General features: G+C 43.3%; 1 protein-coding gene across 3 annotated transcripts in view; it reads left to right on the top strand.

Moving 5' to 3' along the window:
* prex2 (phosphatidylinositol-3,4,5-trisphosphate-dependent Rac exchange factor 2) overlaps positions 1-16,776 on the top strand; it is a 103,825-nt gene that overhangs the window by 35,824 nt on the left and 51,225 nt on the right. For all 3 annotated transcript variants that reach the window (XM_030398749.1, XM_030398750.1, XM_030398751.1), the window contains 10 exons: positions 4,282-4,382; positions 5,340-5,443; positions 5,524-5,573; positions 9,359-9,434; positions 10,573-10,645; positions 12,361-12,503; positions 12,855-12,947; positions 13,910-14,058; positions 14,140-14,225; positions 16,489-16,625. In XM_030398749.1, the coding sequence (XP_030254609.1) occupies positions 4,282-4,382; positions 5,340-5,443; positions 5,524-5,573; positions 9,359-9,434; positions 10,573-10,645; positions 12,361-12,503; positions 12,855-12,947; positions 13,910-14,058; positions 14,140-14,225; positions 16,489-16,625 (1,012 nt within the window). The remainder of the gene's footprint in view (positions 1-4,281; positions 4,383-5,339; positions 5,444-5,523; positions 5,574-9,358; positions 9,435-10,572; positions 10,646-12,360; positions 12,504-12,854; positions 12,948-13,909; positions 14,059-14,139; positions 14,226-16,488; positions 16,626-16,776) is intronic.

Genomic DNA, 16,776 nt, shown 5'->3' with positions numbered 1-16,776 from the left:
GCCCGCTCTCTCCCTCTCGCCCATGTTAGATTACAATAAGCTCTCTGCGGAGGAATCAGTGAGGGAACTGCAGTCGGGGGCCCGTTGTGCCAGAGGACAGCTGTGTGTGTGTGTGTTGTGTGTGTGTGTGTGTGTGCGTAACATGTTCGTCGCTTTCTTTCCCTCCTTGACTTTCCGAGTTTACTTTTTAATGAGACTAAACATGCCAATCTATCTTCCACTCGCTGATAGGTGAGGGTATTTACTGGTAAGGGCGCTTTGCTCAAAATCCTTGAGCTATTTTAAGCATGCATGATTTGATGCCCCCGTTTCAGTGTTTCCCTTTCATCATATAAGATGTAGATGCCTCGCTGTCATATCAATTTGCCAGATTTTTATGAAAGAAGATCAGTCTGAACTGACTTTGCCCGGGGTTTAATCTAGTCCAGGGAAGCACTCTTTAATAACTCCTTAAATTTAAAATGTCGAAGTCTAGATCTCCTGCTAACCCAATATTTAGCAACTCACACTGCAACTCCGGTCATTGGAATGATGTGATCCTCAAACTACTAGCTGTGATTTGATGTTCTTTTGTTAGTTTTTTAAAGTAAATCCTGATGGGATATCACACCACTTGCTCTCCTAAGCTGGAAAAGCACAAAAACTGATTTTATTTTATGTTTTTTACAATAATGTGGTTCCCATATTATACGCCTAAGTGTGGCGCACACATTGTGAGACTGAGGTCGGGACAAAGCTGGATCAGGATGACAAAAATCTGAAAACATCTGGTCGCAGCCGAAGAGAGGTCTCCGTGTTAGTAAATGAATAATTGTACGTGACGGCCAGCGGTCTTTTCTTTATAAAGTGACGACACATGCAATTTAAAAAAATGAAATTGAAATTAAATATTCTCACAAGACAGTCTTGGTTAGATGTTTTTTTAAACTCTGCTCCTATCTTGACTCTTGAAATCCCATAACAAATTCCCCTCATAAACGCCTCATTGCGTTACAGAATGACCCGTGTTTTCCATTTGTTTGAAATCTTTACAGAGATGTTTTGACTAGTAATAATCACGCTGAACATTATCCCAGCTTAAACCGTCATTTCAGAAGGCCCTGTTATTTTTAAAAGCGTGGAGAGCGAGAGGGGAGAAAAAAAAAACAACAACCAAAAAGTCCAATTGGACATAGTTGTGGCCATGTTATATCGCATGGCGGTTTTGGAATGAGGAGTTACTTTCTCCTTTGGTCCGCGCAGACAACACCAGATCCCTCGCGGTCTGGAGGAGGAATGGATCTGTCAGCTAAAAAGATTAAAAGGATCAGATGTTGGTCATATGTGGGTACCTTATTGAGACTGAGGGGATCGTATGGTGAGAAAGCAGCTCAGGGAAGCTCCCTTTGGAAACCTATCCATCCACAGACAACTCGGCCAACACCTGGATGACCACTTGTGGGTAGAAAGACATCTCTAGCCCCTCTGTACTTCCCCTGTCTGAGATGACTTTGGAGAAGATTACATGTAGGCGTAATTGTTGAATTGGAACCAGCATGGTATGTCTCTGATGAAAGCCACATTGCCTATGGCTTCGACTCGGCCCACTCCCCCCATTGTGAAATGCTTTGCCTTTATTCTCTTTCCACGCCTCGTCTTTCTCTTTTGGATTTTTTTTTTCTAAGGCCGAAGGCTATTTTTGGGTCTCGAGCTCCTCCCCTTTAAGTGGTGCAATCGTATTTGTGGTTTGGTTCCTGTGAGAGTGTAATTCATCAAAGGAAGTGTGTGTGACAGCCACCTATCTTGCAGTTATCATCCAATTTTAAATTTGGAATAAACAGGAAAAACAAAAGGAAGTCAATGCGGTAGTCTCTTCTACATATCAAAGACAATACTGTGCTTGTCGTGACAGATGTTGATTAAAAAGCCCTTTAAGAGCTCAATGAAAAGGGCGGACATCCTGTAAGAAACGCTCTTTGTCTGTGTCAGCATCTGCTCTTTCTTTCTGACATTACCAGACACTTTTTTTGCTTTTTCAGCGTACAAAAATCATTTAATGCTAAGATAGTAGCATATAGATGTAGTCAGCATTTTTCCACATAGAGCAGTGAAATATTAACCTGATCATTAATCATTTATTTACTGTGCTGATATTGTATGACTTTAGGTATTGCCTCGGGTCACATAAGGGACATTAATAGTTTTGCCATTTTAGTAAATATGCTTGTTTACTTTCTTGCAAAGAATCAGGTGAGAAGACTGACACCACTCTTGTGTTTTTCTCCAAGACAATAAGCTACAGTCAGCTAGCGACTAGTTAGCTAGCTAGCTAGAACTCAGCATGGAGACCAGAAAGAGGAAGAAGCAGCCAGTAAGTCTTTTTCCAGAAAAAACAAATACATTCACCTTTAACCCCTAAACTCACTGAGTGACACATGATATCTTGTTTGTTTAGTCTACAAAAGGTGAACAGAAATGTCTGCCGACTAACAGTTAGACTCCTTGCTTACAGACACTGAGCCAACAACATGAACTCATTTTGTTTATAATTGCCACTCAGTGTATTTTGTTACCTTCTACCTGATTCACGCTAGCTGTTTCCACATGCTCAGCTAAGCTAACCGGCTAACGTAGCTTCATATTTACCCGCCAGTTATGTGAGTAAAAGGCTTTCTTCTCCTAATCGATCTGTTGGCCAGAAAGCGAATGAGCTCATCTTCTAAAATATTGAGGTATTGTGTGAAATGTCCCCTTCTTTGGCCTGAAGACTCTGAGAGATTGGTTCCCTCTGCATTTCTCTGAAATATTCATGACAACATTAAAGTTAAAGTTAGAGTTTGGATGGAAAAACAGCAATTGGTGCTACTTTTATTCAACCATTTAAAACTTAGCTGGAGTGCTTTATCTTTACTGTCATCTCACAGTGGTTCGGGGAGGTATGTGACCTTGTGACATCATCTTTTTTCCAACTTTTCCTCCAAAGTCTTTTCAACTTAAGCAAAAAGCTTGGTTATAGACAGATTGCGTCACTCATGATACAAAGTGCATTTACAAACAGACCTTTAAAGGCTAGACTTAAGTGTTGAGGTTTATTTGTCAGAGAACAAACACCAAATGCCATACATACATCAAATTATCTCTATATACGTCAGTGAGTCTTAAATATTGGTTATTTAATTCGGCCATTTTGCCCTGCACACATGTGACCCTAAGCTTCCATGAGGCCATGAGAACTGCACAGCTCAACCTTTCAGGGTATTTTTCCTTCCATGGTTAAGGTACAGAGGTTGACAAATTGACGTTGTTATGTGTTTTTCCCCTGTGGTCTGTTATGCAGAGAAAAGCGCCAAGGATGAGTGGTTAAAGAGTGTAAGATGTTGGCCGGATGGACGGGGGAGGGGGTGGAGATGGTAGCGGTGGTGGTGGTGGTGGTGGTGTTTGTTCAGTTGTTTCTCTGAAACCTTTTGTAAATTGCTTGCGCTGGCTCGACGCTGACACCCGGCCACCTCCGTCATGGCCTGGAAGTAAATTCCAGTGAATTCCAGTGGTGCCGCTGGCCGTGTTTGTTTGGCTTTTATGGGGAGACGGGACATCAAGGATGTAATCAGATAGGCTACTGCTACTTTGCCTGCTCTCTCTCTCTCTCTCGCTCTCTCTCTCTCTCTCTTTGTCCTCATAGTCTCTTTCTCAATCTCTCTCTGACCGAGTCTCTAAATTATGGAGAATTATCCAATTTAGCTCATTTGGGCCATCAGAAGATCGGATGCTGTTTGTTGTTTTGGCAGCCGGGTTTGTTTCCTTCTTCCCAGTTGTGAATGACGCACAGCAAACATATTTAGCATTTTTCAGCATGAACCTCCTAAGATCCAATTAAACCCCTTTCGTATTTGATAGTGTGACGGTGTTTGTCTAAAATAAATAAAGTTAAACTAGACAAAACATGCAAACTAAAGCCTGCCGATTGTTTAAAGCAACAGATGTGGCCCTTGACAGTAAAAAAATCACTCCTCATTCTGCCAAGATGGTGTTTGTTGCCATAGTCACATCAATTTAGAGTAAATGTTGTTAGTAGCATGTTGTAAAGGCTCTCTGTAATGATGGCAAAGGCCAGCACATTTTTTCCAGTTTGCAGATTATCGAGAGTGAATTCAAAGCTCTCCTCCTCTGGAGCGATGCGATTTCGCATGGGGGATTTTGTGCATGTTTGTTGTATTATCCCTGAGTGAGTGAGTGAGTGAGTGAGTGAGTGAGTGAGTGAGTGTATCTGCTATCATGCGAGTGTTGTCTTTTGTGTGTCCCCAGTGAGTTTGTGTCCTGGCTGATGGAAATCGGTGAGACAGGCAACCAGGAGGAAGGGGTTCACCTGGGTCAAGCTCTGCTGGAGAACGGCATCATCCACCACGGTTGGTTTTCTCACATCCAGTCTCTTCTCTCACACTTGATCACCGTCTGCTGCTCCGTATCTAAAACCAAATCTACCGCAGTCTAATTCACTTTGTGCTGCGCAGTATAGACTATACAAGTGCCTGCTATAGCCTGACCTAACCTTCAGGAACATCCAATGAATGTTCCGCGAGTTTCCCAATTCTTTTCCCTCCCTGGCCGGAGCCTACATCGTAGGTGCAGTTGTCTTATTTATGTCCCAGCAGGTGTCCCATTTAAACACTCCCCTGACACAGTGTTTAGGTTAAGGGATTATAATTAATAATCTCTTCTTGCCGCAATGTTTGTGTCACATTTGCTCAGTGGCTGTTCTGCGGCTTTGTGTAACAAGTGTATTTAGCGCACGAGGCTTAAGGTGGCTTTGCCTTTGCACTAAATGGCGCATGCTTCTCTGCATGCAGTTTTTCCTCAAAAGAGTAAGGGCCCCAAGCCAAGTTGTATCTTAAATCACTCGTGGGAGCTTTATTGCTTCCTCACAGAGAAATGAGATTGGGCTTTAGAGCCGTTCCTGACAGAGAGGAATAACTCCGAGCCCCCTCTGAGCTCTCTCGCCGTGCAGTTAGAAGTCCCCATGTGAAGAACGATAGAATATCTTTTCATAAAAACCTTTAATGGAAGCAGCACGGCTTCAGCCAAGAATACAGAGGAGCCAACTGTTATTACTGTGAGAAGGGTCCTCGACGAAGTCCCCTAAAGGAAGAGGAGCTGTGTTATCTGTGACCGCTCTGTATGAGTGTTCTTGTCTTGAAAGCTTGTTTCACTGTGCAGCCCTGCTATGCTTTTAAACCTCTTATACTTTCAAACTGGAAGTGAGATGAATAATGTTCCTTTAGGGTTTGAGTTGTTTCCACTTGCTTTTTTCTTTCATACCGGCACTTCTCCTTTCACAAACCCCCTTGTGTTTTTTGCATTTTTAGTGACAGACAAATACCAGTTCAAACCCGAGCCTGTGCTGTACCGCTTTCGCTACGACGACGGCACCTACCACCCCCGGAGTGACATGCATGACGTCATATCTAAGGTAAGGTCTGATTTACTATAAATAAAATGTTGTGCACCTGTCACTGATGTAATGAAAACTTCTGTCTTGTTTTTCCTCAGGGCGTTCGGCTCTTCTGCCGTCTTCACAGCCTCTTCACTCCCGTCATCAGGTAGGCAGCCATTTTCCTTTCCACTCCGTTGCAGCCCAGCCAGGTGGGGCTCCAGTAGCCTTGCATCTGGCTCTCGCTCCTAAAAATAGCTCCAAAACAAAGAGACCAAAGTGGAGGAGAGAAATAACACAGTGAACTATGAGCTCATTGTTTTCAAAGAGTTCCTGACTTAGGAGGAGTTGGCACAGATGGTGATGGGGTGCGGCGGGGCCTGTGGGTGATCGAGCCTGGCAGGTTTTTATCTCCCCAGTCTCAAATCACAGATGTGGTGAAGAACACTGAGTCTGTCAGATGTTGGGAGTAGTTTGGGTTCATGTGGGAGACAGATTAATGGCTGGCATTGTGATGAATTCTCTCTCGGTGCTTTTGAGAGTTAATTATCCGCATTTAGAGACCTGTTGGAAATGTTGGTATGTAAATAGTGTGAAAGAGAAATGGTCCCTTTTCTTGATCTTCAAAGTTTTTGTAGAAGCAGAGAGAAATCCTAATTATTGGTAGATTGGTAAAAAGGTCCACTTATGAGCTTTTTCAGGAGCTTTCAAGCACATCACATGGTCGTCATCAGCATAAAAGTGAATTCTTGACCAGCTGCACCGCAAAATTCATTGGAAATAGTAGCTTGACACAATGGTCCCCACTGAAGGTCTCTTACTTGCTTAATCTGGAGCTTTCAATGCATAATATGCAGCATGGTGTTCATTCTTGTCCATATACATATAGTGATTTCACGAGGATATATCCACTCAAGGTCTTCTCACTAGCCGCTTTCAATCATATCACATGGTCTTCATCAGCACGAATGTTCGTTCTTGGCTGCTGTCAAGTTTTAACTTTAAGCCAACGCAGACACATTTAAACAGCTAAGAGAGCGTGCATGCGATCCTTTTCCATCACTTATATGCAAAATACCCTGATGAAGACCATGTGATTCTGTTGAAAGCTGTAGAAAAAGCTAGAAAGCAGCACTGATTTTGGGGATGGAGCCATTTCCCAATGGCTTCATGCATCTAAGTACAATGCTTTACTGCATTTAATGGAGCTTTAACCAGTCTCACATGGTCTTCATCAGCATGAACATGGACTATAACAAAGGTCTAGTGTTTTTTTAGACATTCTTTTGCAGAAATCTTGCATCATATATTTTTATTTGCAAGTGAACATAAATGAGGAGTGCCAAAAATGCCACAGATTAAATTTCAGCAGCTACTGAGCTATTCTCTGAACGATAATACGGGCGGACAGAGCTTATCAGTGGACCTGCTGTTTTGATTGTTTTGTCAAAGGATGTTGCCTGTTTTCTAAATCTGAACGTACAGGTGATTTCTGCTCATTTTTCTCCTCCTTTGTTGTGTGTGTTCGGGTCACAAGGCTCAATCGTTCATCACACCTACAAATAGCCTCATTTCTGTTAAACGGCATTTTCTAGGGGCCATTCAGGTACAATACACAGTTCTTATGCATTTCACAGAGTGTGACCGACTGCATATTGATCCTTCTCTCTGAAAGGCCCGTCACCAAGTCGTGCTGCTGGAGCCAAACATCGATTCCAATGCTTATACATACAACATGATGCAAAATAGCCATCGGGACATCTGGAGTTATATGCTGTTGTTTTCAAAGTTTTAGCAATGAAATTGGATGGAGGTCCATTATATGTTATTCAAATATAAACGTAGTAATTACTGTAAACACGTTAAAAACCAGAAACATCCAGGATGCCTGAAACAGTCACTCAAACGCAAATGCCAAACAGGTGTTACTGAGCAATTTTTGGCACGTGTGATGAGACAACCTTTTGTCTAACAGCGTTAGAGTTGGAGCAGTCTCATTTTAAACAGTAATTTGCTGGCATGTGTTATTTTTTTTTAGATTCCATTTGATCAGCATTTGCGGTGCAGATTGCTAATGTGTTTTGCCGCAAAGCACCACTTCAAGGTTGCCTGTTTATGCTGCATTTGAAGTGGCCTGATGAAGAGCTTTAATTTCACACCAATAAAACTGTGCCATAGCCAGAGGGTACGCTGATTATACAGTAAGTGTAGTATTCCAGCATAGAGGCTTCTCTGTATTTCTGTTTGATTCAAGTGCTAAAAAGCCTAAAGGGTGATTCTGTGTTTGTCGTCAGCATTCAGTCCATCCGCGTTTGTATTGAGGCCAAACCTCTTTACGGAAAAACTGTTGTTGGTGTGCTAGAACTGTGTGTGTTGTTGTGCAGTGTGTTCTCACTGAAAGCCCAGTACAATGCATCACAGGGCCTGGGAATGCCAGAGTTTAATTGGAGCAAGCGGCCCCTGCCTAATTAGGTATAATTTCCTGGCAGAGCTAGAACGATGAAGCGAGGGGGGGAATGTACACGACAAAACCCCCACACCCCACCCGTTTGAAATGTCCACTACTGGCTAATACTGTGTGCAGAACGTTTAATAATGCAATGAGAGGAATGCACACAGAGAGGCTGCAAACCCATAAGATACAGCAATCTCATAAATTACCTTCTTACAGAATGGAAGATAAATATTGACAAGTTTTCCTTATTATGCAGGAAAGTCCTCCTCAAACTCAGTATTTATAGATATAAGTGTAGAAACGATATGGTGCACTGTACTCGAGTAATTCATCAGGACTGCAGCAGTTGATAAAGGCTTGAACTTTCAGCATCCCCTGTATAATATATTCCAAAGAATTCTTTGAAAATGCAGCATTTTCAGCCATCATCCATTTACTGCTACCAAAATGTCAGGGCAAACTTTTCTCTTTGGACAGCAAATTTAAAAACTACCTCTCTGACCTTTCCCTCTGTTACTCCTCGAACTGCTGTTTCCTCATGCCGGACATATGGCTGCCCGCTGGACCCCTGTTTACCCCCCATTTTTCACTCTTGACAGCCTCACTGTGCACCAGCCGCTACAGCCCAAATCTCCCTGTCCGCAAGATTGCAATTCAAGGAAAAACGTTGTTCCTCTTGCCTCTTCTAGTTCAAGTGGTTTATGCATGGCAAAGGCAGGGCAACATTCCTAATACCAACACAAGGGTCCTCGTCAGAGACCAACACAGGCTGTCAGATACAGTTATGCAATAGAACTTTCCATTGTGGAGGAAACGGAGCAGCATTCAGCCTCTCCAGCTTCAGATTCTGAGGAGCTCCAGACAGCTGAGATTGGACTTTAACTTGGCCCACATGTCATGTTTGACTTGTGTGAACTCTGTCTGCAAGTGTGTGTGGTTGCGTGTGTGTCTGAGTGAGTGTTTGCGCGTGGTGGAAATGGTGAAGTGGTATAAGTCACGGTGGTTCTGGACTTTCCCGGCCTGCAGCTCGGCCCCTTTGTGTCCCAGGAGAGGCCTCTGTGTTCATGGGAAAGTCACAGCTCCATTTCAGACGGCATTCCCGGGGTCTGTACGCCTGCGTGGGTAACACTGAGAACAGCAACACCAGACTGACATGGGGGCACCCAAGTGCCAAACACCGCAGGGGCCATTCGCAGCCATGCTCGGAGGAATGCTGTTTTGCTGTCACCGACTGTCAGAAACTCCCTTAGATTTATGACGCAACTGCCAGTGCTTGAAAAGTAACCACGCCTTGCTGACAGTGGGAATTATTAGTCCTCTTTTAGTCATTGTGTTTAAATAGACCAAGCAATTACAGCTCTGTGTGTTCACCATCTGGGTTTAATACAGTTAAAGTGAATCATAGAGTTGAATACTAACATGGCACGGTCAGAGTTTATAGGTAGAATTTTGTTTTATTGATCCTCCTCATGAAGTTTTCTGCTTTTATGCCCATGCAGGGATAAGGACTACCATTTGAGGACTTACAAATCAGTAGTGATGGCCAACAAGCTGATAGACTGGCTAATTGCACAGGTAAGCCCTAAAAGTGCTTCATCTGCAGCAATGGTTGCACAGTGTTATTGCATGTCAGCTGTAAGTATGTTGTGGTTTTTACAAAAGGACAGAAGATGTGATGAAAATATAGCCTTCCGAGTTCATATTAACAAACAAGGGGAAACAATCACCAGAGTACCCGCTAATTGCTGCTAACTGTAGCTGCCAGTTGGTAATTAGCTCAGTTAGCTGTGCAGTTAGGGATCCAGACTGGGAGCCTGGAGCACCAGGCGACTAGTGCTTACTCCTCACACAGGAGCTCTGGGCATGGCATGGTCAGGGGCTAACTGGTTAGCATGCTGACTTCTTTAGAAACGTCTGCAACATGATACATAGACATAACAGCAGTATTGTTATTTGTTCACAATCTGTTGATGATTTTTTGTAAATGTTTACAATTAAACGTTGTACATATTGCACCTTTAACTTAAAGCTGAATCCACAAAACAAATCAAAGGCTTTAAGTTATATATAACTTAAATGACAGATCAATTGTACTCTTGTTTGAGAGTGAATTCAAATGCGGACCAGAGGAAAGAAACTTAGACAACAAAGTGTTCCTCGCCGTCAGACTTGAGTAAAAAGGAAACAAAGAAAGAAAACTCGAATTGATTTGACAGCTGAGCTTTATTGACTTTGACAGGAAGCTTTTGAGGTTGACAGATTGATAGTCCTTCTCCGGATGACAACAAAGAAATGAAATGTATATGGCGACCACCACAGAATCAATGGCAGACATCACATGTTGTGCGCGCATATTTGCTATGAGCGCATACGTGTGGTGCATATGATAGTCCATATGAAGGTGTTTGACCCAGGCCAGTGGAGTAGCTTTCACTCCTGCTTTCTACACATGATTTTGGCTGGTGTTTGAGATGGAGCGTTGAGTGGCTCTGCTGGCCTCGGGGCTTTTAGATGTTGGGCGCGAGTGTGACATTTTCTCTGAACACACAATGTCTTTTGTTCCGTCTCTCTTTTTCTACTTAATTTTCTCTCATCCTCTTTTGCTTTTTTCCCCTCTCGACTCATTTCCTCCATCTACTCTCTTTGCTTAAATCCATCTCACTTCCCCACTGCTGCAATCCACTCTTTCTCTTCCCCGTGTCTTCTGGTGCAGGGGGACTGCAGAACCAGGGAGGAAGCGCTGATCCTGGGGGTGGAGCTGTGCGACAATGGCTTCATGCATCACGGTACAGCACTTTTTCTCTGCTGAGGATTTCAACAGCGCAAAAAAAAAAAAAAAAAGGTTCTGATCCTGCTGCTCACAAACCGTGGAATCCTCTCCATCATTGACTAAATGCTTAGTTGAATGCTTTGGAGAAACCGCACAGAGGGCGCCTGGCATTTAGCATCCTGTTTTAGAACACAACCACTCTTGTTCTCTTTCCACTTCTACTTATAATCCCTTTGACACGCCACAGGAATAGAATTTTTTCCAATCCAGTGAATTAATTTGTATGTATGCATGCGTGTGTGTGTGTGGTTAGGGCTACGGCTGTATTCATGCATACTATCATTAACTTCATGCATACTTGCGTGACTTAGGTAACTAAGCACAGGGTACATGCATTGGTCGCTTTAGCTGTGAGAACTTGGCGAGTAACACATGGATGTTTAGGTGCGAAATGGTCAGTAGCCATGGTTGCGGTTTGTTTATGCGCGTCAGAGTTGTTTTTAACTCCGTGCTTGCCAAAGTCCACATCATACACTTTACTGTATGACTCACAGCGTGTCTCCTCGTACCCCTATGATGTAACTGCTCCAACCTACCCACACTACAAATTACGTGAACATCCATGGAACATAGCAGTCCCAGCCGTCAACTTCCTCTCACTTCCAGAGCCTTCAGGGTAATTTTTACCAGTGGTGCCAGTGAGTTATTTGGCCTGACGATGTAGCTATTAAAACTATTGGCGCTGTATCTGATCTTGAGGGGAATGAAGTGAAGAAATGTTAGAAGGAAACTCTGTTATTCCCCTTAGGCATATTTTTTCTTTCTAAAAATCGAAGTCATGGTGAATGCGTTATGTTGCCGTGGAGACTGGGTTCCTTCAGAAGCGATATCTTGCCACAGGGGTCTCCTTTTTCTTTTCTCATGGCCTGTATTTGTACATTTTGGGATACATGGCGTTTAAGCGCTTGGGCATGTGCCATTTGGCATGTGACTAATTATTTAAACCTCTTAACTAAAACCTGCAGCGTGGGCCGACATATAAATGAACGTCCGTTACATTTAAGCACATTCCAAGCAAAGTCACACAATGCTACTTAAGCCTATCACTGTCAGATAAATCTCTCCCTGTCTTTTGCAGTATACCGCAGTTTTAAAGGAGACATATCATGCTCATTTTCAGGTTCTAGAGTAGGTTTTCATGCTTTAATGCTCATAAAAACATTCAGCTTTCTCATACTGTCTTTTTAAGGCCCACCCTCCTCAATACCCAGCCTGCTCTCACTGGTCCCAAGAAACACCATGAACCTAAAAATTAGCACAATATGTCTCTTTTAATACATGTTTGCATGTACAGGCATGCCCATTTTCCAGAAGTCATGTCCTAATGATTTTTTATTATGGAATTTTTAATCCATTTTCTACCTTTACCATGCATCCACAGGTTTCTATTAATTTCCCCACAATTTGTAAAGATTTCATAATAATTTGTTGCAGTTATGTAATAGTGCTGAGGTAATACAGTGCATATTTTTTTTTAGTTCAACCACTCTCAGAATGGCATAACCTTGAGAAAGATAATGTAACTTAGGATCTAAGCCTGTGTAGTGCACGTGTGGGAAAACATACATTCACACTGGTATGAAAATAATTCGTTTACCAGAAATATGAACATACCTTTCAGTTCTTTGTCCAACTTTTATTCATCTCTGACCTTGTTGTTGCCTCCTTCAGTGTTGGAAAAGAGTGAATTCAAGGACGAGCCCTTGCTGTTCCGCTTCTTTGCTGATGAGGAGATGGAGGGTTCCAACACCAAACACAAACTCATGAAGCACGACCTGAAAATAGTCGAGAACGTCATCTCCAAGTCTCTCCTGGTGAGCGCTCACTTACAGCAGTTCTCTGTGGCTTATTGATTGATTAGTCTGTCTAATGCGCTGTGACTTCTGCTGTTACATACCCACAACGCAGAACAAACCAAAGGGACACTAAATCATTGGGAAGCACACAGCTGAGAGAGAAGGAAAGTCATAACACTGCAAAAGTCCATTTTATACCTCAGTAAGCATTCTTCTCAGAGGAGAGAGTAAACACTGACGTCGCTGCTATCTGTCCGTACCAGAATCTGCCTCTTGTGTGTGTGTGTGTTTGTGTGTTTGCGCTCGGTGAAAATGTCCTGCTCTGCTGGCTTGGGATTTTGCTGATGAGGGACATGTCGTTTTTCCCAGATAAGGCCTAGTGATGGAGGCTACGGCTTTACCCTGGAAGAGAGGAACAGGGTGCCCATCATCAAATCTGTAGAGAAGGGCTCCCCAGCCGAGGTAAGGATGCTTCAACACAATGGATACGAAGAGCACAAAGGAAGTCTCTTCAGAACAACATTGTTATAGAAAATTAAAACGCAGCTAACGTGAAGCTTGCTCCATTTAGGATTCCATGTTCTGTACGTGAAAGCATCCTGAAAAGTCCTTTTGTTTCTGCAAATCCATTCAGCCCAACAATCTTCTTGAACGAATACATTTTCAAAATGATCTTGTTATGTAACTTGTTGCTAATTCTCTCTGCCTGGATTTACCTATAGTCTCGTACAGTGGAGAATACGTCCATGTAATCTCTGCCGGAACGATGTAGGCACCGAGATCTGAGGATGTCTTTGGCTTTCCGAATGTGGTTCACTGTGTCCTGCATAGCTCTGATGCCTTCGCAGCGGCTCTGTGCCAATCAGCAGGAGCCCTTTGTAGTAAAAAATGCGGTTCGGTCATTCGTCATGAAAAATCTAGAACTCTAACTGTTTCCCGCTTTGCGGTGATGGACACTGATGTGAACATTAGACGCATTTTCATGCAGAAATAGAGCGCATTAAAGGGTGCCATATTTCTGAGGCCTCCTTTGGTGTTCAGCTTTGATCTGTTAGATGAAAATGGGACGGAGAAGTTTGGAGGCGAATGTGATCAATTTGAGCGCACGACCTGTAATTCCCTCCAGCCCTGAAGTAGCAACTAAATGCGGCTGCAAGGTCTGGATTGCATAGAGAGGGGCCTTGTGTGTGTGTTTGCCTTTGAATATTCAGTCTTGGACAATGAAATCCACAACGGGACCCAGCTGTACACTTGTAGATAAAAGTTCTCCCATATTTTGTCTGCACTTTTCTTTGTGATATATAGAAATCCTTCAGGAATATCGTTTTTATATCAGAAAAGTTCAGCTAAAAAATGACATTTCATTTTGATTCTGTATGCTCTTCTCTTGTCCTCTCTCCTCTCCTCTCCTCTCCTCTCTTAAGATGGCTGGCCTGGAAGTAGGGAAGAAGTTGTTTGCCATAAATGGAGACCTGGTGTTCCTCAGGCCTTTCTCTGAAGTCGAAGTTCTCCTCAGGCAGTGTTTCAACAGCAAGGGACCCCTCAGGGTGCTTGTTAGCACCAAGCCAAGAGAGTAAGTCTGATCTGCATATGTACGTATGTTAATGTGTGATTATTTGTGATAACTTATTCTATTTTCCCTCCTTTTCCCCAGGACGGTCAAGATCCCAGACTCGGCTGACGGCTTGGGTTTCCAGATCCGCGGCTTCGGCCCGTCTGTGGTCCACGCTGTCGGGAGAGGTAAGAGATCGCTGCCTCCACCACTTGAGCTGTCTCTCTTCATCAGAAAAAAGGGCCTCCCATCACCTAACTGTTATTACGGCCCAGCTGGCAAGCAGCTGCCACGCCAGCCTTTTTTTTTTCGGGGGGGGGGGGGGGGGGGTACGTGACTTGGCCACCAGAGGCCCATTTTCCCCGCTGATGCTCTCCATGTGCCTCAGCTGGTTGTTTAATGGTGCAGCCAAAACGCAGAATTATCTGGTTATCACTTTGCACATCACAAAAATTCCCATGTACCTATTCACCTTTTATAGTAGTATTCTTTTGGGCCTTTTCATGGCTTTATCAACAGGATAGCTTGCAAGATGACAGGAAATGGGATGTGAGAGCGGGGAGATGACGGCCACAGGCTGGACTTGAACGAGGCCTCTGTATATGCGTAGCATGCTCTACCAACTGAGCTACTGGGGCTCCCGCCTAGTCACTATTTTTTTCTTAGCGGTTCAGTTCCTCCGTGTGATTGAAGCAGCACTCATCATTTTTTAATCAGAGTTCCTCTTTTTCTCCAAACACGCAGCGTGTTTAGCAGCGCCACTATCAAGGCTGGCACAAGATAGCGTCCAATCCAAAAACAATCCATAGCCTTGCCTGGCTGTTCTCAGGGGAATTGAATCTTGTTTCTTTTCCTTAAGCAATCTTAGTGGGATAGCAGGGTAGAAATGTGCTGTTGCTTTCCAATGTGTGTGTGTGTGTGTGTGTGGGTGCGTTTGTGTGTGTGTGTGTGTGTGTGCATATGTTGGCCTGATGATGTGGTTGCCTGGGAACCTGCCGTGTGTTTAAGTAGATGCTCTGATCCCCTGAGACAAAGCTGATGATGAAGGAGGTGTTTAATCCTCTGGATTGTCATAACAGTTGCCGTCCCCTGGCGTCTGAGGTCAACAGGAGCAGGTAGAGACAATTAGAGAAGAGACACTGAGAGACAGGAAGGAGTAGATAACAGGTTCATCATTAAATCACTTTTAGGTGGCACTGTACTCTCATTGTCGATGGTTCACTGTCGTTTCTGTGATGCTTTTTTTTTCTTCATGTTTTGTTTGTTAGGTTTGTAGTACGTCAGCCACTGACTGAAATATCTCAACTCGAGGTGCACAGAGATGTCATTATCCGTACATGTGTCGGTCTTTGTATTCAGACAGTTTTTTCCAGAATTATAACAAGCAACTTTGGGTATAAGCAATATCTGTTTCCATTGCATTATTTGTGTTATTCAGCAGGTAAACTTTCCCTCACAGTAAGCAGAGATTAAAATAACCCAATTATGTTGAAAAGGGGAGCCATGAAGATCTGTACTGTACTGTGAGCACAAGCTGAGGTTCAAATTAGGATGTCAAGGTGATTCCTCTACAATAAAATACATAGACGTGTTAGATATAGAACGAAAACTGTAATTTATTTACAGTCAATCAGAAATTAATTTTGAAATGTTTTTAAACAAACATTCTTACATGTTGCATTTTTAACCAACCCAATTTTTTGTACATATTCCATAAAGAGTGTTGTTTCTGTTGTAAATACAAAACACTTCCTGTTTAGCTTAAGATTTTCCAAAGAAGAAACCTGCCTGAAACAGGGTGTGTAAATAAAGCTGTTGACAATTGTGTTAGGAAAGCAAACAGATACACATGAAGAGAGGCGACTCCAATAATATTTGTATCATATTGGCCCTGTTGTAGTTCTGGCTGGTAGCCCATATTTCTGTTCTACTATGAATAAAGTAGACCTGTCTGTTGATATAATTTCATACGAAGACAGCTTGATAATTTACATTCTTACACATTCTTGGCGATTGAGGTGCAGGTTCTGTATATTGCAATGTGAGCTATGCCTGGTGTGTATTTAAGGGGCTATGAAAACAAATGGGAGGAATATTTAGTCTGCCATGCACTTCCTTCTGATAGCTGTAAACCTTGAAGTTCTCTTATGGTCTGAATCACATCCCTCAGAGAGGCCCTCGTCTACCCCAGATAAACAACTTCCCTCCTCTCTCTCTCACACACTTCTCCCGAGCTGCCAAAACAGGAAACTAAAGTTGCAAATACAATAAAGGAATGTTGTTCAACCCAAATTTGTGTACAGGATGTGGGAGATGTGACAGTTGTTTTTTGGGGGACGTGCCGGTTTATGTGTCATCCGGATTCCGCTCTCACCTGCAGGATAATGTGCTACAGTTATTACCCTTGACACCTCTCCCTTTGTCTCTTTGCTTGCCTCTGTCTCTTGACAGGCACGGTGGCAGCCATCGCCGGTCTGCACCCGGGCCAGTGCATCATCAAGGTGAACGGCATCAATGTGAGCAAGGAGAGCCACGCCAGCGTTATCGCTCATGTCACCGCGTGCAGGAAGTACAGACGGCCGACACAGGTGAGGGAGAGGGAGAAGAATTATTTCAGCCAGAGGGAGTGTTTAGGGTGTCATACTGTACATTTCTATAACCAGATGTGCCAGATGGTTTGTCACATGGAACCATTTGGGAAGTTATCCTTGAAAACTGTTTGGAACAGGGCAGGCAATC

Source organism: Sparus aurata, chromosome 19 (assembly GCF_900880675.1).
Source record: "Sparus aurata chromosome 19, fSpaAur1.1, whole genome shotgun sequence".
Taxonomy (NCBI): domain Eukaryota; kingdom Metazoa; phylum Chordata; class Actinopteri; order Spariformes; family Sparidae; genus Sparus; species Sparus aurata.
This window is presented reverse-complemented; position numbering and strand designations above follow the sequence as displayed.